Below are 27422 nucleotides of genomic sequence, written 5' to 3' on the forward strand. Positions count from 1 at the left end.
CCAATCTGCGCACATAATCTACTTTTTCACTGTCCAGGATTAACCCCATATTCTCATCTCTCCCCTTACCTTAAACCTTCAAAAGACCCTCAACCCTATTTACCCTTCTTCATCCATCACACTTATACTCTCTGGCAAAATACAAACTCTGTGCACCCAATTCTGCATCTGCTCTGAGACTTCCTAGAAGCAGCTGAACTGAAAGCAGCAGCGGGGGGGAAAAAGCACACAGAGATGCAGACTGATCTCCCTTTACATACGTGATTGTGATCGCAAGTAGATGCTCGGCACTGCCCGCCAATCACATGCATTTCCTTAGTCACACTCCTTCTTTCTGAGGTGACTGTTTCACACCTTTTCCTCAATCTCCACTCTCTTTACCCACTCCTCACTCTCCGCAAATAGCCTCTTATTTTATTTAACTGAGAAAAAGAAAGGAACCAGAAGGGACCATCATCAAATTTTCACCTACCTATTTGCAAATGTTCCAAACATTCTGCTTCCTTCCTGTTACCGAGGATGAGCCACCCCTGCTCCCAGATCCAATCTCTGCACTTAAGCAGTCTTTATCTCTCACCTACTCAAGGAGCTGGAAATACCTCTCTCCCTCTCTCCTTCTCTCCCTCTCTCTCTCTATTGATTTTTCACTCCTTACAGAATCATTCCCATCAGAATTCTCTAGTAATATCTCCCACATTTAACAAACTCCTTTACTCTCAAACATCCCTCTAGCTATCACCCTATCTCTATGATCTCCTTCACAGAAAATTCTTCAAAGTGTTAGCTGTACCCACCGCCCCCACTTTATATCCAGTCCTTTCTTCTACCCACTCCTATGAGGATTTTTGTTCCACCATTTCATTGAGCTGTCTTCCAAAGATAACCAAGGACTTCCACAATACAAAAACCAATGGTTAATGCACAACCCATGTTACAGGACCTCTCAGCAACATTTGACACTTGACATTTGACATTCTGAAAAAGTAGTCTTCCCTTGGCTTCCAAGAGGCCATAGCACACTGGCCTGTTCTCAGACACCTTTACTGTTTTCTCCTCTTCCCAACCTTGACATGTTGGAGCACCTGAGGGCTCAGTCCTTGATTCCCTTCTCATTTATACCAATTTTAACTCTCTAGACGATCTCATCTAGTCCCAGAATTTTAAATATATCTATATATAGATCCATATATAACTGCCAATTTTATACCTTCAGTTCTGACATTTCATCTGTCCAGCTGTCTGTTTATTTGTAAGGCCACTTAAATGTCCAATAGACATCTCAAAATTCAGGGATACAAAAGAGCCTTTTATTTTCACTATCATTTTCCCCTTTTCAGGAAATGGTACAGATTAATAATCCCTTATTCACAACTATGAAAATCCTAGTAACTCTACAAACTAAACATTTTCATTCAGCAGCAAAACCTGTCATGAACTAGTAAGTGGTCATTTATTGTCTTTACTTAAGTGAATACTCATGTTTGTTACAGAAATATGCATGAGAACTACCTTAAACCTCACTGGAAATATTTAGTATTGTAATAGGCACCTTATTGCCTTTATAAAATCTGATAAGTTATGAATTCAGGTCACATTTGAGCCCAAGGGTTTCAATGAGACGTATACCCAAGTGTTCAGGAGAACACACACACACATACACCACACACACACAAATAAATAAATAAATAAAGGCATTATGACTTCATCAGTGAGTCATATCAGCTCTAATGTTAAATATGTCCTAAATCTGAATACTTATCTCCACAAGTATGACTGTTGCCAAAGCTATCAAATCTTCACCTGGGCAACTACTATGGCTTCCTATTTCTAATCTTATCCTTACTGCTTACTCCCTCTTCAGTATTAGCTTTCACAACATGACCAGAGAAGTCTTTTTTTTTTAAGTTCATTTGATACAGCTATAAATTGCAAAATGATTACCATGATGGTATTAGCTTCCACTTCTTCCACTTTCATCCTGTCACAGAGCTGCCTTTTTTTTTTTTTTTCCGGTGAGAACACTTGAGATCTACCCTCTTAGTAACATTCAAATATAGGATAGAGTATCGTTAGTTATCATCACCACGCTGTACATTAGATCCCCAAACTTGTTAATCTTATAACTGGAAGTTGGTATCCTTTGACCAATTTCTCTCATTTCCCCCACCCTGCAGTTCAGAGAAATTTTCTTAAAACATAAGTCAGATCCTCCACTTTGCTGCTCCAAAGCTCCAAAGGCTTCCCACCAGCCTAGGGATAAAAATCCTATTTTTTTTATCATGGCCGGTTGGGTCTTAGGTGACGTGACTTCTGCCTTTCTCTCCACACTCAATTCTACTCTTTCCTCTCACCAACCGTGCTCCATCCTCCTGGTCTTGTTTTCCCTCAGACACGCTCCATTTACCCAGGTCTCAGAGGTGGTGCCCTTGCTGTCTTGTGTACTTCAAGCTTTGGTGTAGCTCTCTCCTCACTTCATTTAGGTCCCTCTCCACAAGTCACTATCACAGAAAGCCCTTCCCTGACTACTCTTCTAAAATAGCCACTCAGGAATTCCCTAGGCACTTTGTCACCCTACTCTGTTAGTTTTTATTTAAATTACATTGCAAATGTACCATCCATCCTCACCACCCAACTATGACTCCATGAAGGTAGGGATCCTGACTACACTATTTATTGTTGTATCCCTGGTGCCTAGAATGCTTCTGGAGTGTTCTATGTGCCCCGGTCCAAATATTCAGCGAATGGACAAATACGTGAAATTGTATGAACAAGTCAACTGAATTGGCTTAATTAAATAAGATTAGTCCTACTTTCCAAAGTACCTCAATGCTTTTTACAAGTGTCAGGATAGTTCTGATGAACTGAAAATATAACTTTATTTCTGAATGACTCTTTCTTAAAATAATTCTAATCTGTGACTAAGATTACCATAGTTTGACTCACACAGTGCAAATGAGCGTTTGCTTTTATACTCATAAGACATACATAACAAAACAATCTGAATTTATCAAGGAGAGTATTTGTCTTTGCTCCCTATTACTGAAATTAAATACTTCCTTTTCCTAGGAAACTTAATAGAAGAATAAAGGTAAACATGAAATAATGTATTTGATCGTTTTTTTTATTTAGAAAATTAAAACAATTTATGGTAAGGAATCAAAAAATTTGTCACAATGCCTTATATAGAGGGAAAGTATATATAATAAAGTTATTTGGGGACTAATGCCAGGGATATTTTAATCCTTTAAACTGGATACTAATATTTTGATTGTGAAAATTTTTTGGAATATTCTCAGCATTAAACATATGTGATCGCGCCTTATCCATGAATCCATTATGGATAGATGGCTTATCTCTTAGTGGGAGGCATTTTTGATACACATTTTGCAAATATTTCTCCCTAACTGAAATATGATTCACATGACAGGATGAAGTCAGAAAACAAAAATATTAAATGGCAGTTTGAAAATGATGACTTTAGTTCAAGGCTCATCACACACCTTGGACTTGAATGTCTGGTAAAAATAAAACTCAAAAGCTTAAAATTGCTCGATCACATTGTGAAATTTCACCTCTACCTTGCTTTGTAAGTTTCTCTCTGAGGCTATGCACAAAAAGGATTAGTCTTCGGCTCAGTAGTGGACCAGTAACTAGCCTGGAAGCTAATGTATTTAGTCTGATAACCTCCAAGTTGGGTCAGCTTATCTCCTTCTGTCTGACTCATTACAGTTTGGGAACGTAGGCGGGCAATTAACTCTCACCAAATACATAGCCGTCTTCACTCACCAAGAATTCCCTGGGCTACAAGGCCAGAACATTTTCTAATCACTGAAAGATACTCTCAACATAATATTAACTATTCAACTACATAATGAAACAGAAATTTGAGTTTTCCTAGGACGTGAATGGTATAGAACTTCAGAAATTAGAATGTTGGAGTAGCAAGTTCAGTCACTCTGAATGTTTCCATCTCCTCTGCCTCCGCCCCATCATAAAGCTATCTGGGGTCAACTTTTATCTGAATCTCGTATTTGGCAGAGGAAATGGGCAAACACAAACACACTGTCTTATATTCAGTTGTGCCACAAAAGTAATTTACAATCCAAACTGCCATGTGCAGATGCTCATTTTGTGCCAGACACGGGGCCTGCACACTTTGATTGCATTATTTTTGTCCCTCACAACAATCCTCTGAGATTCTAACTTCCTACTACAAAGTTTGTCTTTTTTGTTGTTGTTGTTTTGTTTTGTTTTGTTTTGGGGGTTTGTTTTTGTTTATATTTTGATTTGTTTTTGTCCGTGATATAGTCGCATCCCCAATAATTTCTGCTGGTCAAGTTCTGATACCTTACTCTCTTCCTTTATCCAGAAGCAGGTTAAATATCTTCCATAAAACTTTCTTCACCTTCCAGGCTGAATTAATGTTGCTGCTGAAAAACTGGCTTTACTAGATATACCAGTCAAATGTAAAGTGGTTGTATGATGCAGGTTTACTGTTTTTTTGCTTTTTAACTGGGTTTTGTTATAGTGAAATATTTTTAAGTTCTTACTTCAGGCAATGTACTGTGCTAGGCAATGAGGATATATATTAATAAGCAAATGGATTCTACCTCTTCCCTCTTGTTACCTCAAAAGGAGGACAAAGGATTACTGAGAAGGCAGAACAATTAAATGGACAACAAAAATAAATACATGAAATACAATTACAGTCCTTAGAAGAGTCACCTAATGTAGTCTCAGATAATCATGACTGTTTTTTCTCTGACTCTAATGATATTCTGACTAGGCTCTGACTTTCCCACCTGGTCTTTCAGAAATTAAACTTTAACATGGTTAGGATCCCAAAGATGCTTCCTCTTTACCAGCATATATGTACTTCTAATTCAAAATCTTTTCTCCATAAACCCTTTTTCCTGTTCTCTTGAAAGAAGATTTTGCCAGATACTTTCCTCTTCACCAATAAGACTTACAGTTTACAAAAATTAAAGACTTCTGTTTTACAGAATTTATAGCTGTTACTCTAACTTTAAAACCAGAAGAATAAACTCAGATTTAATTCACAGAAAAATTGGTAAAGATTAGTAATAGCAAAACTAATGGTATTTGTCAGTTTTGAATTGACAACTGTTTTACATAAACCATAAATTAAGAGGACCAAGCAATGTACAGCTCCAAAAATACTTGGAAAGGATATTTATTTTATATAATCAGACCAATTGCTTATAGAACACAGAGGGAAGAGAAAAAAAAGAATTGATCAGATTGCTTTCTTATCAACTCTATAGAGTAAGAAAACATGTGATAAAAGAAAATTTGTACAAAATTTTTAATTAAGTTCATAAAAAAATTATAATAATATCATTTTATGATGTTTGCTTATGCATTATCTGCTCACAAAATAAAAGTAACCAAATAAGCAACCATTTAACAGATGTAACTTTCTCAGATGAACTCCCTGAAAATTAGCTAAGCCTCACCAATGTAGCTAAGATACCCAGAATCTGGTCTTGGCTGCTACATTATTCATATGCTACTTAACTGATTTCCACAATTTACTCTCCCTACTACTCTGACTCCTTCCTTCTCCTCTTTTTTCCTATCATTTACTTCTTTGACCCAAACAAAAATTAGCAAATGTTTTAGAGTTTATGGATGTAAAAACTGAGGTCAGTCTTTTCGTTACCCTCTCCTACTTCTAGAAAGACATTCTTATACTAAAGTGATTCAGACAATAGAATATATAGGTGGGGAGGAACTAGATATACAATCACTTTCTTCTTTTTCTTTGTGGTTTTAAAGAAGCCTCAAAGTATGAGAACTGGGCCTTCCCATGCCCTGCATGACCTGTTGTCAGGGCAACAGGATTTGTAGAGAGCCCTGGCCTTCCCAGTGCGTGTTGCCAGGGTAACAGGATATGAACCATCTTCTCTTATGCAGTTTGTCTGCCTTATTCTATGTTTCCCTTCTATTTGGTGGGAAATAGAGCAACACAACTGCCATACACAGGCCACTGACAGCGCATGTATTAAATGAAATATTTTAAGTGGGTATGTGTCATTAATATTGTTGCAGGTGGAAATGTGGAGGAGACTTTTATTGGACTGTCTTTCTGAAAATAAGGACCTCAATTTTCATCTCTGAAATATAGATTAAATTTTGATTGGGCTAAAGAAATAAATGACAGGGAAAGGAGCAGAATGAGAGTAGGAAAAAACTATGGAAGTCAGAGGAGAATTATATGAAAAATTTAAGGGCTAAGAGCTTGATTTGGGGTGTATATCAGTTGGCATTTTTTGTGCAACAAACCACTTCAAAATTTAGTAGCCAAAAACAATAAATGTTTATTACTTCTTCCTAATTTTGAGGATGTTAGATAGGCTAGGATGACCATACTTATATGTGTGGTGGTTGATGCTCTAGATGGTTTAATGAGGCCTTTGCTGGAATGGTTTCTGTCTACACCACATGCTCATCTTCAAGTAGGCTTGACCAGGCTTCTTTCAATGCTGGTATGAGAGTTGGCAACGGGCCGCAAGAGAGTCAACTCTAATGCACAAGCTCTTTCCAAGTCTTTGCTTGTCTCACATTTGCTGAGCTCTATTGGCCAAAGTAAGTCTCATGGCCACGCTCAGAGTATGGGAGCTTGGCCATGAGACTTAGTATGGGAGGGATTATTCAAGAGTGGATGCAGGAAGTCATGAACAAATTGGGACATACTGCAACAGTAAACAACAGCATGGAAAAATTTCTGGAAAACAGACTGCTCTTTGGAAAACTTGAAATACTAAAGCAGAGATTGCTGGAGGATGAAATATCAAGAGGGTTACATATATAAAGACACTTTTTCATATTGGAACCCATGGGAGGTACTGGAGATTTTGAGAGTCCTAAAAGTTAGAAAGCAGCTCCTTAAACCATCTAATAACCATCTCTAATTGCAGTCTAAGAAAGGATGAGGAAAACACTGTGTCCCTTTAAGCAGTCTGTGGGAAATAAAGCACAATAAACTCCATTTAGATTACTTTCCTAAGATAAACAAAAGGAGAAAACACTCTGCTCACTTTATTTCAGAAAAGAACCTTATTGTATGCTTAAAATCCTTTATAAGAAGAAGAAAAGAGGCAGCATTGCAAGAATAAAATACATAGTTTTTAATCACTAGAAAGCCTACCTTTATCTTTATTAATAAATAGAAACCTTCAGGGACAGACACCCAGATGTTTCCACTGTGCAGAGTTTCCTTTCTCTGTTGTTTGGGAACCAAAGGCCAAATAAATTAGAATAATTTTGCAAGGGTCCAAGTTCTGAAGCAGCAAGAAGGTTCAGGAAAAGTCAAATTCTATCGCAAATAGTAGCTTAATCATTGTTTAAATAAATTAATAAAGGGGGTAATTGTAGTGCATGTCTAGAGGAGAGAAATAAAACTGGAGAGTTTCTGGCATCTGAAGCATATGCCAAGTGGTAACTCCCCTTGGTATTCTGCTTTGAAGATGCAGAACTGGGAAAACAGATGGCAGGATTATGGAATAATCAAAACAAGAGAACGGTTTTGAACTCCTGAAATGTCAGGTTTTCTAGTGAGTGTTGTATTAAATGGAATAAGTATGGGCCTGGAAATCTGGCCCTCCCCTTACTGATGGGGAAACACTGGTCAAGACATCGACTGTCTCTGAGGCTCAGTTTTCTCACCAGAAAAACTGGGGGTGATTGTGCTGAAGCATACAAATCAGAGGGAAAATCTTCCAGGAATTATACAGGACAAACAAATTACTATAAAGTATGATTACTAGTATGATCCAATTATGAGGTGATTTAACATAGTTTTAGCTAATCAAAAATGTGATTGATGCCCAAGTTGTTCATTATTTTTTCTTATCTTGTTCCAAATGCAGTTTATTTTGAACCAAGTCTTAGAAAGCCCCATTTTAAGTGTACCTGTCAACATACTGTTGTTTTTTCCAATAAGAAATCTATTTTGATTTTCTTCTAAGTTATCAAGGACCTGATTCATGTACAAAATTCCAAGAATCCTTTGACCCTCCACAGTTATGCAGGGTTTGAGACTGGCCTCTGTTTTCTTGCCATGTAGACATTATACTTAGAGATTGTATTACTTTTTTATGACTCATAATTTGAATAGCTATAAGTACAAAAATTTTGCCTACCAGAAATTATCCACATTGAGCATTTTCTGAGCTTAATTTAATAAAAATTTGTTTTTAAATATTTTATAAACTACAAAATAAAATATAATCTCTTTAAACAACTTCAGGAAAGCATAGCTTAAAGGAAAAACCAAAAGGGTCGTAATATTTCATTTATATTCTTCTCTTGGTCCATTATTATTTTTATGTCTTACCTTAATAAAAAATAGTTACTCATGTCTAATACTTGCTCAGACCAGATATTTGGAATATATTATGATTCTCCCAAGTCTTTAACCCTATCAACTGTTCAATTATGTTGATGAACAGTTCCTTTCATATTTAAAAGACTTATCACACAGTCCCTTGGGATGGGAATCAGAACTGCTCAAATATTTACATTTGATTTGATGATTGAATTGTCAGAATAAAGGATACAATCTAATAACATAATGGTAATTTAGTATTTTTCTAAAATGAATCTGCGAAAGGAAGGACTATGGGACATGACAGTAATTACCTAGAAGGCAACTGCGTTTATGAAACAGACACAGACTGAGATAACAGAAGACCTAATGAATGATTTTCAAGCCAGAGTGATTCAGAAAATAAGACTAGCCCTGGGTCATACATGACTATAGGGACCTAAATTTTATCCTAAGACCACCACACGGTGCTGAACTAAACACGCTGAATCCTTCCAAGCAATTCTTCTATCAGTGAAACTCTCAAGGCAAGCCCACTTCTCTTCCTCAGCTTTTTCTCATGCAAATCTCCCTCTTACCCCAAGGAAATACTGGTAAAGAGAAATTAAAAGAAACTTCTTTTCTCATCCTGACAACTCTCCTCTTTCCATTGATTATAATAAGACAATTACTTAAAAAAAAAAAAGAATTCTGCTTTTGCATATTATAGTAGTAATAACAATAACTGCTACAACTTCTTGAATTCTGGACACTTGTTCTAAGCAGTTTACAAGCATTAATTCACTTAATCTTCTCAACACCTATGAGGTGGATAATGATACCATTTCCATTTTATAGGTGAGAAAACGAAGGTATCCAGAAAATAATCATCTTGGAGAACATCATGTAGCTTTTAAACAGCAGAGTTGAAATACACAAGGATGAATAAGATTATGGGACTATTAACAATTACAATATTTTGAGAGCTTACTGTGTTCCAGGTAGAGTGCTATATTTCTTGTATACATTATTTTATTTAATTTTCACTACCTTGATTTGGGCAATATCCAGATTCCCAGATCCTAATGCTTCCTTCTAAGTGGAAGGACTTTCCATAGGAAAAGCCTTCCAGGACTCTCTTTGCCATTTTTCACGTTCTTTCCCAGAGAAGGTGGACAACATTTGATTGGCGACTTGTGGAGAAGGAATTAGACCTGGGAGTGCAAGCTGGTATTTTCAGGGGGTGGGAAAGGGATTTGCTGCTTGTGGAAAGCAGTTGCATCTGGTAAGGGCCATGAAGTAAATTTAGGAGGAGAGATTTTATCCCCTGCTGGGAAAGTCTGCAGTTTTGGAGGGTAAGCTCAAGTCTGAGGTATTCTGGCTTATTTAGCTACATACCAAAATCTTATCCTCAATACAAGTTTAGTCATCAATAAAGCTGACATTTATATCTTTACTAACTGAACTCCAAAAATCTATTCCTCACTTAATCCTGAACTTGGATTAGAGCTGCCATTCATTACCCCTCTTTCACCCCAACTTCCTAACAGGTAGGTATCAATTTTTGTCTATTCAGTTGAAAAGTCACCTTCAAAGATAAATCATTCCTGACTACCCAAAATACCTCCCCCAAGTAACTCCTGATCATAGTACCGGGTGCATTTTCTTCAGGTCACTTCTTATTCCATATTAACTTATTATTTATAATTCACTTTTTTGTTGCTTGTTTCCTCTACTAGAATGTTATCTCTTGTGCTGAAAATAGTGCCTGACATAGCACACAATCAGTGGCTATTTGTTGAATGAGTGAATAAATGATAAATGAAATAATTGGATTTTACAAATAAGGAAAGTGAAGTTTAGAAAAGTTAATAGACAATGCCTGATTATTCAACTGAAGGACAGATGGTATTAGAAAACACCTAACTGATTCTAGAGTTCATTTTCTCAATCTCTAAGGTATTTCACCTCAACAATGTCTATTCTGTAAACCATAACATTATGTTATGCAAGGACTGAGATTTATATTATAATTATATTTCTACACTAGAATAGCTTTTGTGAGGTGATTTTCTCCAAATTAATGTTATGACTAAAGGGCAGTATTTTTAAACTAATTTGCCTGATTAATCCATCAAGACCATGACATACTCAACAATATGAGAACAGAATTGAGATTTATCAACAGATTTTAAGAAAAATTGCATAACATTCTTCTTTGGCATTTGAAATGAATCCACTACATACTCTCAATATCAGCACTTGGTAAGAAAATTGCTCAGACCAGATATTTGTGGGCATGTAAGCCAGGGTCAGATGGAAGACAGTGTTATTAAATGCCTAAGAATAAAGACTGTCTACTCCAATTTGCCATAAAGTGACCTAGGCTGACCCCACCTCCAGGAATTGTATGTATGTATGTATGTATGTATGTATACATGTATGTATGTATGTATGTGTGTGTGTGTGTGTGAGAGAGAGAGAGAGAGAGAGAATAGGAATATAGGAGGAACAGTCATGTTGATTAAGCACTGTTTTCTGTTACAGAAGCCATGTATGAGTTTCTTATTGCCGCTGCAACAAATTTACCACAAACTTGGCAGCCTAAAACAACACAAGTGTAATAATTTCAGTTCTTTTGGTCAAAAATTTGATGCTAGTTTCATTGAGCTAGCAGGGTTGCATTCTTTTCGGAAGTTCTAAAGAGAATCTATTTTCTTGGTTCTTTAAGCTTCCAGGATTTGCCCACAATCCTTGCCTCATAGCCTGTTTCCTCCATCTTTAATGTTGGCAAAGACAACTCGAGTCTTTCTCACATCACAGCACTCTGACTTCTGCCTCCCTCTTCCACTTTTAAGAACCCTTGTGATTACACTGGTCCTGCCAGAGTAATCCAGGCAAATCTCTGCATTTTAAGGTCATCCAATTAGCAAAATCCAATTAGGTTCTGGGGATTAGGACGTGGACATGTCTGGGGCAGGGAGGTACAAATAGTCTGCCTACCACAAGGCCCATGGACTAAGTTTTAAGAAGAATTTAGATCCTTTTCTGATGATCTTTCTGGGTAAATATTCTGAGGACGTCCTCTTTTTTGTTTTGGAAGCAGATCTGTGTCTAAATCCAAGTTCCACCATACACTGGCTATTTAACCAACTTAGAACATCAACCTCTGGAAATTTTTAGAAAAGTAAATAAGAATACAGATATGTTACATCTGGAAAATTCTGACCACTAGTAGATGATAAACAAACAGTGCTTTCTTCCATCATCTCCACCCTGTGCTAGCTGTGAATCTATCTGCACTCCTCCAACCTGCTTAAGGCCCTATTTTGGCAGCCTAACAGATCTTCTCATTTTGTAGTTAGAGCTATTATAAGATTCAGAATTGCATTCATTCATTGACTGATTAAAAGGTATTTCTTGCACTTTCTCCTTATACAGTCCCTAGTACTGTGTAAGGTGCTAGGGACCCAAAAGCAAACACAATGAACATGCTCTTGCCCTCAGTAGCTTGTGGTTCAGTAGAAAGGTAGATTACTTTATGCAAAGGGAAGTCCGGGTTACTTTATGAGTCAAATATAGGAAACTAACCTAGTATGGAAGGTCAGGAAGGATTTCCTTTACAAGAAAAATTTAAGAAGAGATCTTTATGATTTGGTAACAGGGTCCTTATTAGCATTTTGAGTAAGACAATTTTTCCTGATAAAGGAATGTCCCAGCTCTGGAGGACATCAGTCATGCCTGGCCATTCTTGCACAATGAATACAGAAATACCCTCACACATTGCAACAACTAGAACCATCCCCACACATCTCGAAAAGCATCATGAAGAGCAACCCTGGGTAAGAGAAGAAAGGGGTGCTTCCATCAGGAAGAGAGAACAACATGAGCAAAGGTGGGTGGTAAGCAGCTTTCTTTTGGGCAATCCTGGGCCTCAGAGGGAGAGACATGAGAGGAAGCTCCAAAAGTTGGGCAGATCCAAGGAGATGCTGTGAAGAATGCTGAACTTGGAAGGAAGGGCATTAAAAGGATTAAAAGGTTTGAAGCAGAAAAGTAAAAGGATCAGATTTGCTTCTAATCTATAAGGTGGCTCCTTCCTAAAGTATGATTCCAGTTTGGGAATATGGTGCTAATAACTCTTGTCGTTTTACCTTTTTGCCACTTTAATTCCAAATATGTATCTCCACTACATCGTCTTGGTGATGAGGGTTTGGGCTACTTCAGCTGAACAGTACCACACACTGCCCTCTTCAATAACAATAGCTCATTTAAATTAGTTATAGGGTTATTACACAATTCCTCCTTTCTCCTTCACTTTATGCTTCTTAACATTTTATTTTTCCACTACTGAAGATCACGTTTAACACCAATCAAAGAGGGAGGGAAAAAAAGCTTAAGTCTTTCAACTGTTGCATACACAATTCCAGATCTTAATATCTGGACATTTGTCTGAATAGGAGAGATAAGAGGTATGTGTCTATACATGTAAAATTAATTATCATTTATTTAGTTTCTAAGTGAAATTCTCACAAAGTCTAGTCTTACATTTATAAAAACTAAAGGAATTGGCAATAAATGCTATGAAGTGATGAGTTTCACATTTTTGTCAATAGTTTATGGTTTTAGCACTTCAAGTTTTCCTCTCTTCCATTGAATAACTGAGTAAGTAAATCTGAGTAAGATTTACTTTGTTGCCATAATGCCATGTGGCTTTCACTGCAATTTCTACTTGGTCTGTTTTCTGGAAATGATTGAATTCGTAGAAGAGTGGCACTGATTGAAAAAAGCAGTATCAGGGTTTTAAATAAGTTTGACTTTTAAAAATCCATAGTTGTGGAGCTCTTTTTACATTTAAAGAAGGAAAACTGACAGTACCATGGCACCAAAAAGTAAGGATTATTTCTGAAATTAACTATAAAAAACTGCACATAAGTGAAGACAAATATAAAATCTTCACATTGATTTTCCTCATGGGAATCAATAAATTTAACAATCTTTGCAAAGACTAGTGTTAGAAAAATATTCTTAATATGTAGAAAGCGGTATAAGTCCCAGTCACAGGAAACTTCTGAGCCAAAAATTTCGTCATGTGTTGATATGGCAGAAGGTATAACAAGTGGTTTCCAGGTCCAAAACAACTTCTTACTTATGAAAACAAGTTATTAGTATGATTCTTTTAAATATAGTTTATGAAGAACGTGATGCATAGTCATTTGGTAATATTACCACCAACATATATGGTGAGTCATAGTGTAGAATCTAAATTATCATACTGAGTGACAAATTAGTGATAGAAGATGGATTGAAGAAAGATAAAGAAAAAAAAGCCGTAACTATAAAAAGAAAATTAATAGAATACAGCATACAAGTCTATATTAGAAATGAGAAAAGGAAACTTTTTCACCTTTCTTCCCAAAAAGAAAGAGATTTCTTGGCATATCACTGAATATGGTGTCCCAATTAAATATTACTCATATATGAAGGAGATTTAAAAGGAGCTTAGTGAAAGAAATCAACAACATAGTAGAGAAGACCTGATATTTTAATTTAGCTTACCAATGATTTTTGCATGTGTTACAAAATTTAAAAATCATTTCTATGGACTCAGAAAAGTGTTCTAAAATGTTATATGATAATGCCTATAAAATGTTTTCTGTAAATATCTAACTATAGTGGCTTCTGTTTTCCATATTTAAGGTATACCCGAATAAACCTTATTTTACTTTAACCTTTGTCTCTACTTTTATCTAACCTCAAAAATGTACATATTGTAAACCCACTTCAAGAAAGAATATTCTTTTGAAAGAAATCAATGTTTGTAAAGTTAGATTCAATAAAAGATCAAAAAATCACTTTCCAAACAAATATTTAAAGGCTTTCATTGAGTCTATTTTAACAAACTAAAAAAATTATTACAAAAGTGTTTCATAGTTTTCATAATTACCAAGATTTTAATTGTCAATACTTAAAAGTGGAATTCTAGCACTAGCAATTCTGATAAGCTAAAAATTTTTCTGAGTCACTATTACATTTTAAATAGAAAAGACAATTTCAGCAATGAAATAGGGAGTCCCTCATATCACTGCTTCAATTGCAGACTACACAAAAGACCATAATTATACAATTTGGTTGTCATTAGTCATGCAGATTTTAGATTTAGAGTTTCCTGTTTTGACAATTCCAATCCTAGAATACTAGAAATGTCTTAAGTCAAAGTAAAAGTTAAAGTACCAAAATGCAAATTCCTTCTTTCTTTAATGGGAAAATAATCAGCCATTTCAATGTTTGATAATAATAATAATTTTTAAAAACCTTTATCAGTCATTTTTCCCCTAAATGGTCATTCAGTGGCTCTATGTAGACACATTTAAAAATTTACTTAGTATGTACATATATCATTATATCCTACATCCATGTTGAATATCAAGTCATGAAATTTTACTGTTGAATCAATCTATCACCTTCTTCTGAAATAAAATGACAGATTGATCTTTGAGATCAATTGATAAAGTGAAAGTCAGATGACTATGCCTTAAAATGTTAGGTAAACACAGTCATTTTTCAATTTTAAGACATATGCATAATATCACTACCATAATTCTTCATACATTCAAGTTACTACAGAAAAATACAACAAATACAAACAAAACAAACAAATTAATTAAAATATCCTGTTCTGCTAAAGAGAAGAGAATCTAAAACAGGTTGTGACATGAAATATAATTTTTCCAGTACAGATGTTCATCCACTCATTAGGTTAGTACACAAATCATCTGACAGCTGCCAATGTTTCATTTTCATCTATAATAATTAATTTTATAAGTTATTTCCTTTCATAGGATTATTTGTTTCCCTAGAGAATCTCATCACCAAAAAACAGAAATTTCTAAATCTTCAGTGAATCTTGGAAACATATTTCTCTAATTCATTCAAATGATGTAAAGATGGCGTCCTTTTTAAAAGTTAGTCTGTTAAATGTTGTTTGCATTATTAGTGTACTATTATACTAGTGCATTGTAATGCCAGGTATTACTTCATGTGTAAGAAAATATACAGACAATATTATTTAAATATATAAACATCATTTAAATATAAACATCATTAAATACATTAAAATGGAGGAAAGTAGAAGGCATTTTTACCTCTAAACTAAGTTTGACATAATTTTTCTTTTAAAAAAATCATAGATATCAAAACTGCAATATTGAATTTACTGATATATTTTTATAAAATACTATATAAACACAGCATTAGAAATATGAATCCTAGAAAATCTCTATTTTGCATGGTATAGGATTCCTTCAGCTATTACCACAGAAAAGTAAATATATTTTCATTTGAAATATGCAAATATGTTAAGCAACTGCCTGTAAATATTCATATTCACATTTTTGTCCAAATTTTAAATTATTTTTAAATTATGACAATTAAAATAAAGCATGTACACATAATGTGCTGGAACACCAAACAGGAATTAGTAGCATACACAGAAAAAAAAACTTAAATGTTGTTTAAATAGCAAGGTGAATAGAATTTCAATTAAAGTTTGACTCAGCTTCTTATATTTTACACTTGACATAAGCACATCTCTTAACCCACCTTACTAAGGTCTATTTTATCTCATGAGCTATTTTGTACTCTCTGAAGAAGTGAATAGTTTAATTTAAAGCCAAAACTCTCCAATAAATTCAGTATGCTGATAGTATTTTTACCACATATGCATTTTTTCTTAAAGGAATATCTTTCATTATGACATAAAGAATAACAACAGTGGAGTATAATTGTTTATCACATTAATCCTCTCCTTGTTCAAAATCTAATCATAGAGAAATAAGTATCAGTAGTAATCTCTCTATTTACCTGAAGAAAGTTTTATTTCTGCAAGTACCTTGGCAAACAGATTTCCTGCTACTTTCCTGCATATCTAAACAACATATACAGAAGTATAAAAGAAGCTATGTATTATACTAGTGAAGTGAATTCTTTTTCTCAGAAAGTTGCCTTACATTACATAAAACATAGAAGTGATTATATACATATATATGTACATATATATGTATATATATACATATATATACATATATATATACATATGCAGGTTATTGGCTGAGACTGACATGTTTTATTTTTTAAGAGAAATCTTTCTAAAGAAAACACTAGTCCACAAAGTAAGATAGTACCAACAATTAGACATGTTAATGGTCAAATTCTGGAGGAAGAAATAAAAACACAGAACCAAGCAAAGAGCTTACTCACATTCCTTTCAGGCGTTGCCACATTTTTTCAGTGTGTTCTCCTATAAGATACTTAAAAGTGGTGTTTTCCAATTCTTCAATTTCGGTAGCAGTAGAACCCATGATGATTCTCCTAGGGCAATACAGTTACAGTCAGTTTTAGCAGCTAGAACAAGCATTCCTCAGTCCACTGCAAATCTGTTATACATACAGTAGTATCTCGTATCTATCAAAACGTTGCAGATTTACAAAGCGGAAGACAGCCTCTGCCAGAATTTCTATGGACTCTGACAGGCATATCCACTGCTCACCATATCACCCCTCTCAAGCAGACAGCAGTATAAACAGATCCTCTGACCTCACAGAAACATCCGCACATGTGAGCCTGCTACTGTACTACTGACCAACTGAGCGCTCCAGCTCTCGCCCAAAGCAGCTCATTCCCTACTGTGCTGTGCACTGAAGCACATCAGAATTCCCACAGTTCACCAGATCTGTTATGCACAAGAGAAACGTGAATGACTTTAGCGCACCAGAAGAAGCTGAATTCCTCTCTACCAACCGAAGGAGAGCAGGATGTAATAAGAAAACAGATGGCAGAAACCAGCAGCACCACCCTAAGAAAAAAGTGTCTGTTTTAAATGCCAAGGGTTTTTTGTTTGGTTGTTGTTGTTTTTTGTCTTAATTGATCTGGAACCAATGAAACCAACAGTTAAAATAATATATCATGCTCTAACCAAAAAATGCAACAAATAGTAATGACAATGAGAAAATAACATATAGAGCTATACAGACGACAGAGCTCCACAGGTTGTTATTAAAAGAATATGCACATCAATGATGCTGTAATCATGCTTATTCACCTTCTCCTAGCAACTCCACACAGTAGGTAACCGACAGTTTAACCAGAAAAAAATACAGCAGTAGCACACAGCCTGCTCCGTGAATCCTTTGGGGATTAAAAAATAAATAAGATGAAACTAGTGCATATGCTGGTTTGCGCATGTTGAAGAAAAGGGAGTGAGAGAGAGGGTGAGGGTGAGGGAGAGGGAGAGAGGGAGAGAGGGAGTGAGAGAATAAGTGAGAGAGTGTGTGTGCAGGGAGAGAGAGAGAAGGGAGAGAGGAAGAGAAACTGATGCTGTGCTGCTTGTGCATTTTGGAAGAAAAATGAGAAAAAGTGGACATAAACGGAATCAGAACTGAGTGATCTGCCAAGCTGCAAACACATGGCGAGCTTTCTTTAAAACAAGCACGGACCTTGAGTATGAGCTCCATAACAGCTATTTCTATCTATCTACAAGCTGCTAAGAAAAATATATTTAAAAGCAATATTTCTTCTTGTTTGTTTGGAAACCCAGATGTAGTTTTATTCCTCTCTGCAAGAAAACTTGTCTGTTAACTTGATGTTTAAGGTAGAGACGCTTATAGATAGTAGATAAATAACAATATCTAATCGTTATTGAGTGCTTACTATGTGTCAGACACTGTTCCCAGTACCTAATAGTATTACTTTTTTAATTCTTACAAAAAGTACACAAAGTAATAGTCCCCATGTAACAGTTGAGGAAACTGAGAAACAGACACATTCCCCAGATTTAAAGCCAGTCCTTTTAGATAGGCACTATCAGTTAACTGGGGAGTAGTGTTTAAGTATAAAGTTACTATTCCTATCTAGTAGTAAAAGTCAGTAAAAGTCATCATATGTATATATATATAGATATATATATATATATATACACATATATATACACGCATATACATATATATACACATATATATACGCATATACATATATATGGCATCTTTGCAAAATTTTGTACAAAATTTGCTACTGTACTACTGACCAACTCCAGCTCTCACCCAAAGCAGCTCATTCCCTACTGTGCTTGATTACAAATTAGAAGAGGTTAGCTTTTTCGTGCTACCCAGAGAAGGGTCCACAGCATTTTGTTCTGGGTTCCTGTTGCAACTTAAAGAGAAACTTTCACAATGTCCAAAGCCCTTGAGATCCTGCAAATAAAGGAGCAGGATATCCTCAACTCTTTGTAGCAGAAACCCTCTTAGGTGGCACCAACCTTGACTTCCAAATGGAACAGTCATCTACAAAAGTGATGGCATTACCTTGTGAATCGGAGGAGAACTTGGGAGAATCTTCTGCTGGCAGCTCATGCCACTGTAAACCCCCTGACGTCAGTATCATGTCCCCCGGGAAGGCTGGCCGCGAGCTGTGCTGAAGTTTGCTGCTGCCCCTTCACGCCGGGAACCTCCTCTAAGCAGATCCAGGCCGCGTTCTGGGAGCCACAACTCCAGGTCGTTACTGACCCAGGGCTGACCACCAGCCTCTCCCAGAGGCGGCCTGTTAACCCACCGGCCATCACTCTGCGTAACACACACTCTCCTCTGTGCTACGTGGCATTGCCACGGCCACAACCAGGGAGCTCACTCTGCGTGTGAGGCGGTAGACGCTGGCGGGGAAGTTCTGCGCATGTGCAGTACATCCTCCCGTGAGCACCTGAGGAGGTCACACCTGGTCTCTATTTCCACCGAGATCCTGAAGGGACTGAAAGGAAATAGGCCGCTGCTGGGATGGCTGTGATCAGGGGCAATTTCAAGGTGAACGGACTCTTCCAGCTCCGAATTTACTGCTACTCAACCCAGGCTCCCAGGGTCTGAAGGCACAGGTGCGTCTGTGCCCATTCAGCGGTTTCCTCCTGAAAAGGGAGAGCTCCACTGCCACTGCTCAGGCCACTGAGGGGGAAGGAACAGCCACTGACCGGGCCTAAGCTGCTCTTCCACAAACTCAAAGAGAACATGGAAATAAGGTTGACAGAAAATAAACAATTTCTTATAAAAGGGGGTCGGGGGGCCTTAAATCAAGTAGAGCTTCAGTATTAATTTGTCCGACAAGCTATTTCCTGAACTTGGTCTGAGTTTAATGTCTTTAGCTAGGAGACAGTTTTACATAATCATAACCTTATTCCAAATGAGCTTTTACCAGAGTGGTCAGAAAATTACTTAGTCTTTGCTCTGAAAGTATCAATTTTACCTTACTGTGACTTCATGTATAATCCTAGCTACCCTCACTTAATAAACTTTTACCTGAGTTTTCTTTAATGAGATAGTCAACAAACATCTGAATTCTGCTCCCAAAGATGAATCACAGTGAAAAATCTCCATAAAAACAAGTACTCCACCATTGTTATTTTATGAGCCAAGATATCAAAGTCCTTGAGACTATAACCCCTTTCAGGCCACAAATAATTTTCTAATTATGCCATGAAATTTCAAACCCTTACATTGGCCAGATTACCAAGCATATTGGAATGTAAAGACTGAGGACTGTTCTATTTTGATATGTGTTAGTGAATCGTATCTTACCAGTAAAACTCACTTGTCCTTTGATTTTTCCATGTCAATTCTATCATATATTGATATTTAAGAACCCTGAGTATATTGATTACACACTTAATACACAAAAATGCTTAATCATTGCATGAAATATTGTATAAAATAAAGTTAAAATGTGAACAATAAGCTACATAAAACAGCTTATTATTTAAATTCTTTACCAAGATAGTCTTTGACCTTAGGCAATATTAAAAAGTTAATTCTGTTGATGTAGAAGATCCAAAACATTTTTTTAACTTTTTAAAATTTATTTTAAGTGTTTTTTTCCAGGACCCAATAGCTCCAAGTCAAGCAGTTGTTTCAATCTAGTTGTGGAGGTTCGCCGCTCACAGTGCCCCATGTAGGGATCAAACCAGCATCCTTTTGGTTAAGAGCACCACGTTCTAACCAACTGAGCTAACCAGCCGCCTCAAAGAATCAAAACATTTTTATTTTCTACTTTATAACTAATGTCTGCAAGAGGTATTAATAGAATAAAAATAAAATAAATCACATTGAAGAGAACTGAATAGAACTCAGGGAATGGCGTACAACTTTTTTTCTAATTAATATGTTGAGAAAATTTTCAGATGTTACATTCACAAAATTTAACTAAATCAAAAATTTTTGACATGAGGAAGAGAAATGAAGCAAGAAAGGATTCTAAGGGAACGTGTATGACTTGTAGTTAAAAAAAAAACTATATATGTGGATAAATTTCAAGAATGATGCTAAGAAAATCAAGTCCAGGATGAATTTTGACAGTATAATAATATTTTTAATCATTGGGAAGTATAGTATATATAGTTATTAAGAGCTGAAACAAGTAAATAGAAATAATAAACACTAAACACTGAATAATGGTAATCTCTGGAAAGGAGAGAAGGGGATGCTATTGAGATGAAATCCATAAAGTTCTTCAGCTGTTTTGGAAGTGTTTTATTTCTTAAGCAGGGTGTAAATATACAAGTTTACAGATAATATTTTACACTTTTTAGTATTTAAGAAATATTTGATTTATAAATTGTTTTAAATCTCTAGAGGGAAAAAAAGTCTGAACAAAAAAGCCATGGTTAGATTGTAAACCAAACTAAAACATGGATTTAAGTAATTGATGACATATAAGAAAAATAAACTCTAGATGCTCTCAGTAATTGGGACATTTTTCCATTGAGCAGACTGGTTTAGAAATACAGAAGTAAATTTCCTAGATATCTACCCAACAAAAATAAAAAATGTAAGTCCATGCAAAGCCCTGCACACAAATGTTCATAGCAAAGTCATTCATAATAGCCAAACAGTGGAAACAACTCAAATGTCCATCAACTGATCAATGACTAACAAAATGTGATATTTCAAAACAACCGGATACTATCTGCCAGTTAAAAAGAATGAAATATTGATATATGCTACAACAACATGTATAAATCTTAAAATCATTTTTCTAAGTGAAAGTAGCCAGAAAAGGCAAATCTATAGAGTCAGAAAGTAGATTGATTTTCTGGAAAGTGCTTATCTGGAGCTAGGGGTGGGAAATGTGATTAACTGTAAATGGGCATGAGGGATCTAACTGGGGTGATAAAAATATTCTAAAGCAAGCTCAATACTAAAAATCTTGGAACTGTATAATTAAAAGGGATGAATTTTATGGTATGCAAATTATATCTCAGCAAAGTTATCTAAAAAGCAAAAAAAAAGAATTATATGTACTTCTTTGTCAATGGGTCCCAAACATGCAGTATGTTCTACATCAATAATATTTCTTTATAATATTATCAAATGTGTTTTGTCGGTTTTCAGTTTTTAGAGTTCAACCTATAAGCAAAATATGAATGATTTTATTATAGTTACAGAATAAAGTATAAATCACCTGAACCTTAATAAAAGTGATGGTATAGCTGTCAGATATTGGGAGAAAAACAGGAAGAGGAGAAGTGAAGTTTATGATTACCAATAGTCTCAATTTGTATTGTGGAGAATTCAATGATACTATCTGAAGTTGATCAATCAAGATATAGAAATTTAACTGTAAACTTCTTATATAAGTGTCAATGTAACATGTTATAATTCTTACTAATGAGATCCAAAAATAATGATACAACTTTCAAATTAGGAGGTAGGGAAGATGTTGAAGAAAATTTTGTTGGTTGATATGAGCTTTTGTCTATTAGCTTTTATCTGTTCCTGTATGTGAGGTGATTTCTGTGCTGTGATCAGGGGTTGAGTAAATTCCCTCTTTGATCTCATTCTCCCAAACAGGGTAGACATGGGATGAGGTTGCTTTTCTGTCCATGTTGTGAGGTGATGGTTAGCTTAGCGTTAAAGAAATTCTTGATCAGAAGTTGAGAGAATTCCCTCTTTGTTCTGTTTTGCCCACATCAGCAGATGAAATGAAGAAGTAGCTAAGTTATATCGGGACGACATGGCAGGCACGTTGCCAGGCTTTGGAAGACCTTGGGCTGATGGTCCCAAGCAAGAACAGTAGATATTGTTTATCCGGATGAATTGGCCCTTCAGCCAGATGGGCAACATTCATATCAGTAAATGCCAGACCCTCCTAGAACTGGCCATTCCTGGAAGGGGAGGCAGAATAAAGACCCTGGCTCTAAGGTACATCTGAGAAAATATATAAGACAGACCTCAGTTGGCAGTATTATTAATTATTATTTCACCATTTGGTCATTTGTCATTGGTGATTTTTCATCTTTCTAACATTTTGAAGACTTGAAGCAACATACAGCTTACAACACCAGGGGATGTCCTGACTTTCAGCCACGAACCTGGTGAGGACTGGCTGGTTCCCGACCTCTCCAGTGTTGTTCCTCACAGTTAGCCTTCTTGAGAACAAGAAAACTTGTATGCAGCTTGCAGCTTACAACATCAGAAGGCGTCTTAACTTCTAACAACAACAGCAACATTCTTCAGATTGTTAACACCTTGAAAACATATACAACTTACAGCTTATAACATCAGAAGACACCTTGACTTCTAACAACAATGCCAACAGCAGCAGCATTCTTGAGAACTAGCAAGCAGCGCTGTGGGAGACGCCTGAGTTTCTCTCAGCTACAGACCTGGCAAGGTTTTGATTTATGACTTTTCCAGTGTTGTTCTCCCCGGGTTTGGTGAGCTTTTGGCATCTACGGTAATAGTTTCTCTGCTATAAAGCTTATTACTTCTTTGAATACTCCTTACTGCTGTTATTTGTGTATTTAGCCAAGTGATTTTTGATCAACAGTAAACGTGCTGGGGTCTCTTAAACTTATGTGTACTCTTTTGATATTGATATCAATGTACATAGCTTAGTCTTAACCACCTTTACTTTCTGTCATTAGCACATTCTATTTAATTGCCTTTGTCTTTTGCTATTGCATATTGCTAAATAAATTGATTAGATATTGCTAAATAAATAATCAATTAACCCCATTCTAGAGTATGTTCCTCCCCCCCCCATTCATCATTACGTAATTGGCAGAGGGAGCAAGGTGGCCTTCTTATTTCAAAAGTCCTGGGGACCCGGGGTCTCCTCCCACATCCTGAGATGGGAGGATATCCACTTCGTGCTGTTAGCGAAGGAATGGGCTGGTGGGACGGACCTCTACAAAAATTGAGAAGCTTTTCGCATCGTGTCGAACCATAACCCATGAGAGAAAATAACCACTAAAAATGAGATTATCATATAGAACCTTATAAAATTGTATCGTTCTTTATCCTTTGAAAATTTTACATGAACATTTTCCATTCCTTTAACTTTTCTTCAAAATTCATCTGTTTCATAGTATACCATCATTTAGTTGTACCATGATTTAACCCACCCCAAATTATTTTTTCCTTTTCTTTTATTATAACTAATTCTCTAATGAGTATTTTTGCACATCAGTGTTTGTCTACATCTCCATTTCTTAACAACAAATTTGTATAGAAAAAATAATGTGTCATGTGTTATAAATCTCTGTAAGGTCCTTAACACTTGCTCTCAATAAATAAATAAAAAATGTTTATTTATTCCCCCATCTGCAATATATGAATGTTCCAATCTCAAGGCACGCTAATAGTGGATATTACATATTTTTCTTTCAAATTATTTACCAATATGATAAGCAAAAAAATGTATCTTTTACTTAAATTTATTATTAATGAGATTTTCTATATTAATTTTATTTTTTTGGCTCTTGTTACACTTTAATAAATTACTTGCTCCAATTTTTGTTTACTTTTTCTTAGAGGGTTTACAATTTTTATTATTGATTTATAAATGTCCTTTAGGTATATATATATTAACCGTTGGCCTAGCTTGAAGGATGCAAATATTTTTCTGGTTTATCCTTTGTAATTTACTTTTCATTACATTTTTTGGTGTCATTTAGAACTAATTTTTTTTATGTAGTCAAATCCATCCATGTCTTCTATGTGGTTCTGCTATTGCTCTTTTGCCTTTGCAGCTTTTCTTCATAGCAATATCTCATACTTATTGACTTCAATTTTATTCTAATTGATATACAGTTTCATTTTCTTTATTTTAATGCTCTCGTTTATAAAGAATTTATCTGTTTATATGATAAGCACAAATATAGTTCTTTTTTTCCAAAGTCCAGATTTCACCCATAGTATAGAACCATTTATTGAAATTTTTCTTCTGACCTCATTGATTTGTATTGTGGTTTTTATCAAACAATATATTTTTATATGTACTGGTATTTGTCCCCAGAGCTTGTGTTCTATTTTATTACTCCATCTGTCTCTTGTGTAAGTCCCATGGTTTTACTAATAAGATTTTGATGCATTTTAAATTACATTTTAAATAGATATTATTTTCAAATGCTTTTTCCTGGCATACATTATCTGTCAATCTCACATCAATATTTCAATTATTGTATCCATTTTGAGGATAAGTAAACTGAATTCAGAGAGATTAAGCCTCTAGTTAGTACATGACAGAGTCAGGATTTAAACCTAAGCCTGTACTCTTAAATTCTTTTTCATTTTAACTATAGGGAAACTTTAGTCTTCATCTTATTAAAAGCAATCTAGTTCAAAAATGAGTTGAGGTTAGGAGAGAAGACAGAACATGAATTTTTTTTTATTTTTATTATTATCATTATTATTTTTTGTTTTTTTTGAGATGTGGAATACAGCATAGGGAATAGAGTCAATGGATTATAACATTAAATCTTTTAACAAAGTGTCAAACAGACATTAATCAGGAACTTCAAGGTCAGATCTTTTTCATCTTGAAGATGAGATCATCACAGATTCTGGTCAGTTCATGGTTTTCTTTAGTCTTCTCAATGATCTTCTCCAGCCAATGGATGAATATCAGCTCCTTCCTCAAGCTCTCCTGGAAGGCCAACGCTTCCATTTGGGCCTTACTCAGGACCTCAGTGATCTCTTCATTTACCAGCTTATTTCTCGTCTGTGTGGGCCTTTATTGCCTGGTATCCCTAGCCTTCCTGGTAAGAATAAGCAATGTGACAAATTCAATTTTCCAAACATTGGAGGACACAGATATTCCATCCAAGATGTTCTTCTTACAATGTTATATTGACACTTCTCCATCAAGAAGCAAGGTTCACATTCACCTTCTTCCCATGAACCTGGGTAACCTTCCCCAACCAATATAATACAGCAGAAGTGGCATTGCCTGGCTTCCCGGGGAAAGGTCATAAATGGTGATATGGCTTCTGCCTGTCTCTCTTTCTTTCTCAGGACATTTGCCTTTGGAGCTTTGAGCCACCAGTTAAGAATTCTTACTACCCTGAAGCCACCATGCTGGACAGACCCTATAGAGAAATAGAAGAGTGACTGGAAAGCACCAGCTATTCCTGTGCCCAGCTTTTTGAGTCTTCCCAGACCAGGTACCAGATATGTGAATGAAAGCGGATAGATGACCCCAGCCCCAGCCACAGCCATTTGATAGATGAAAACACCTATCAAATGATTTGTCAGCTATGTTCAAGAAGTCAGTTCCTCCTTCCAAATATATCTTCCCACGTTAGATAATCCCTAAAAGTACGTTGAGAGAAAGCTTTTTATGGTAGCATTACTTAAAAATATTGAAATGCAAACGACTCTCTGAGAAGTAAAACATTGAACTAAAGTCCCACAAATCATTTCTCAAAATAAGCCAGAGAGTTAGAAGAAGGCATGAGGACTGTGGTAGATGAAGAGGGAGATGAGGGATTCAAAAAAGGGAGGTTATTTTGCAAGGGAGTAATCTCTCTCACTTTAAAATCTTGCCAAGTTATTAAATTGGCCACACTGATATATAACAAATGCTTCTTTAAAAAGAAATAGTGTCTGAGTTTACCAAAGTCTCTTTAAAAATTTTACAAAGTTATGTTTTAGTTTAAGTAAGGACCTATTCTTCATATTAAAAAATAATGAAATATGATTTTGACTTGCACAATTTTACATTGTTTCACATATAAACAGATTTTGTCAAAATATAAGTTTCTTCATCCACTTAGTTTCTATAAATACAATGAATACACCTATATATTTATTTATGTTGTTTTTAATTCACATCGACAAAAGATAGATGTGTACATACTTGCAGTACTGTATGTTAATATATATACACAGTACTTACCCCCTCTCATAAGCTCCATAAACAACTGGATATTGATTACTTAATTGTATGTCTATGCTTATTTTATGCAACAAAACCCAACTGCCCTCACCATTACCTAAAACCCCTAATATAATTGCAGCAATTATCCAAATGAAAAAAAGAAAGGATGGAAGGAAAGGATGGTTGATTGACTATAATATCAGAAATCAAAGAAATAAGATGTATTTATATCTAAGAGGATAAATACAGTTCTAAAAATATACAGCAACTTCTAGACCTACGAAAAGCTTTTGCTAACCTCACATGATTTAAATGGACTGATTAGATTTATAAAGACTTTCATAAGAAATTTACATGGTAGTAGAGTAGAATGAGCTCTAGATTTGAATTCACAGTAACTGAGTTCAGCTTCTCTCTATACTTTTTGCTGGTGATCTAAACAATTAGGCTTTATATATTTCAATTCTTCATCTATAAATAAGAAGCCAAAAAAGCTCAAGATAATAAGCCTAGATATATTCCCAGCCTCACCACTTACCAAATCAGTGAAACTTGGGGAACTATATTTCCAGTTTCCTCAGCCACAAAGCATCACTCACTAATCATAGAACTTACTTCACTGTGTTGCCATGAAGTTTCAGAGACATAATGCATATAGTTTAGCCACAATGGTCCTTGAATAGAGAAAAGATTGGATAAATGGGAGCTATCATAATACCAAAGGGATGTAAGAAAAGCCTTCCTGCCAAACTTAGACTGTTCTTGTGAGGCTCAACTTCTAATAATATTTATGAAAAACTATTACAAATCTAAATTACTTTTAAAACCATTCCAGGCTGACCGTTAGGTGTATATCTGTTCATGTTTAATTAATTTAACGGATAATAGAATATTGATGAAA

The 27422-nt window shown here is 35.4% G+C and overlaps 1 protein-coding gene across 7 annotated transcripts in view; it reads right to left on the minus strand.

Annotated features, from left to right (window-relative positions):
* The window catches only part of PDE1A (phosphodiesterase 1A), a 317348-nt gene extending 299786 nt beyond the window's left edge, over positions 1–17562 (minus strand). Inside the window, exons 1-2 of one of the 7 annotated variants that reach the window (XM_081052536.1) lie at positions 17427–17562; positions 16586–16696 (exon numbers count right to left, since the gene is read on the minus strand). In XM_081052536.1, coding sequence (XP_080908662.1) covers positions 16586–16686 — 101 coding nt within the window. In that variant the 5' untranslated portion in view covers positions 16687–16696; positions 17427–17562. Of the gene's footprint in view, positions 1–16585; positions 16697–16774; positions 17071–17096; positions 17116–17426 lie in introns of those variants that run through there. The other 6 variants (XM_081052539.1, XM_081052538.1, XM_081052534.1 and 3 more) reach the window with 6 other exon arrangements.
* Between the last annotated feature and the right edge of the window lie 9860 nt (positions 17563–27422).

This window comes from Rhinolophus hipposideros, assembly GCF_964194185.1.
Source record: "Rhinolophus hipposideros genome assembly, chromosome: 6".
Lineage (NCBI taxonomy): Eukaryota > Metazoa > Chordata > Mammalia > Chiroptera > Rhinolophidae > Rhinolophus > Rhinolophus hipposideros.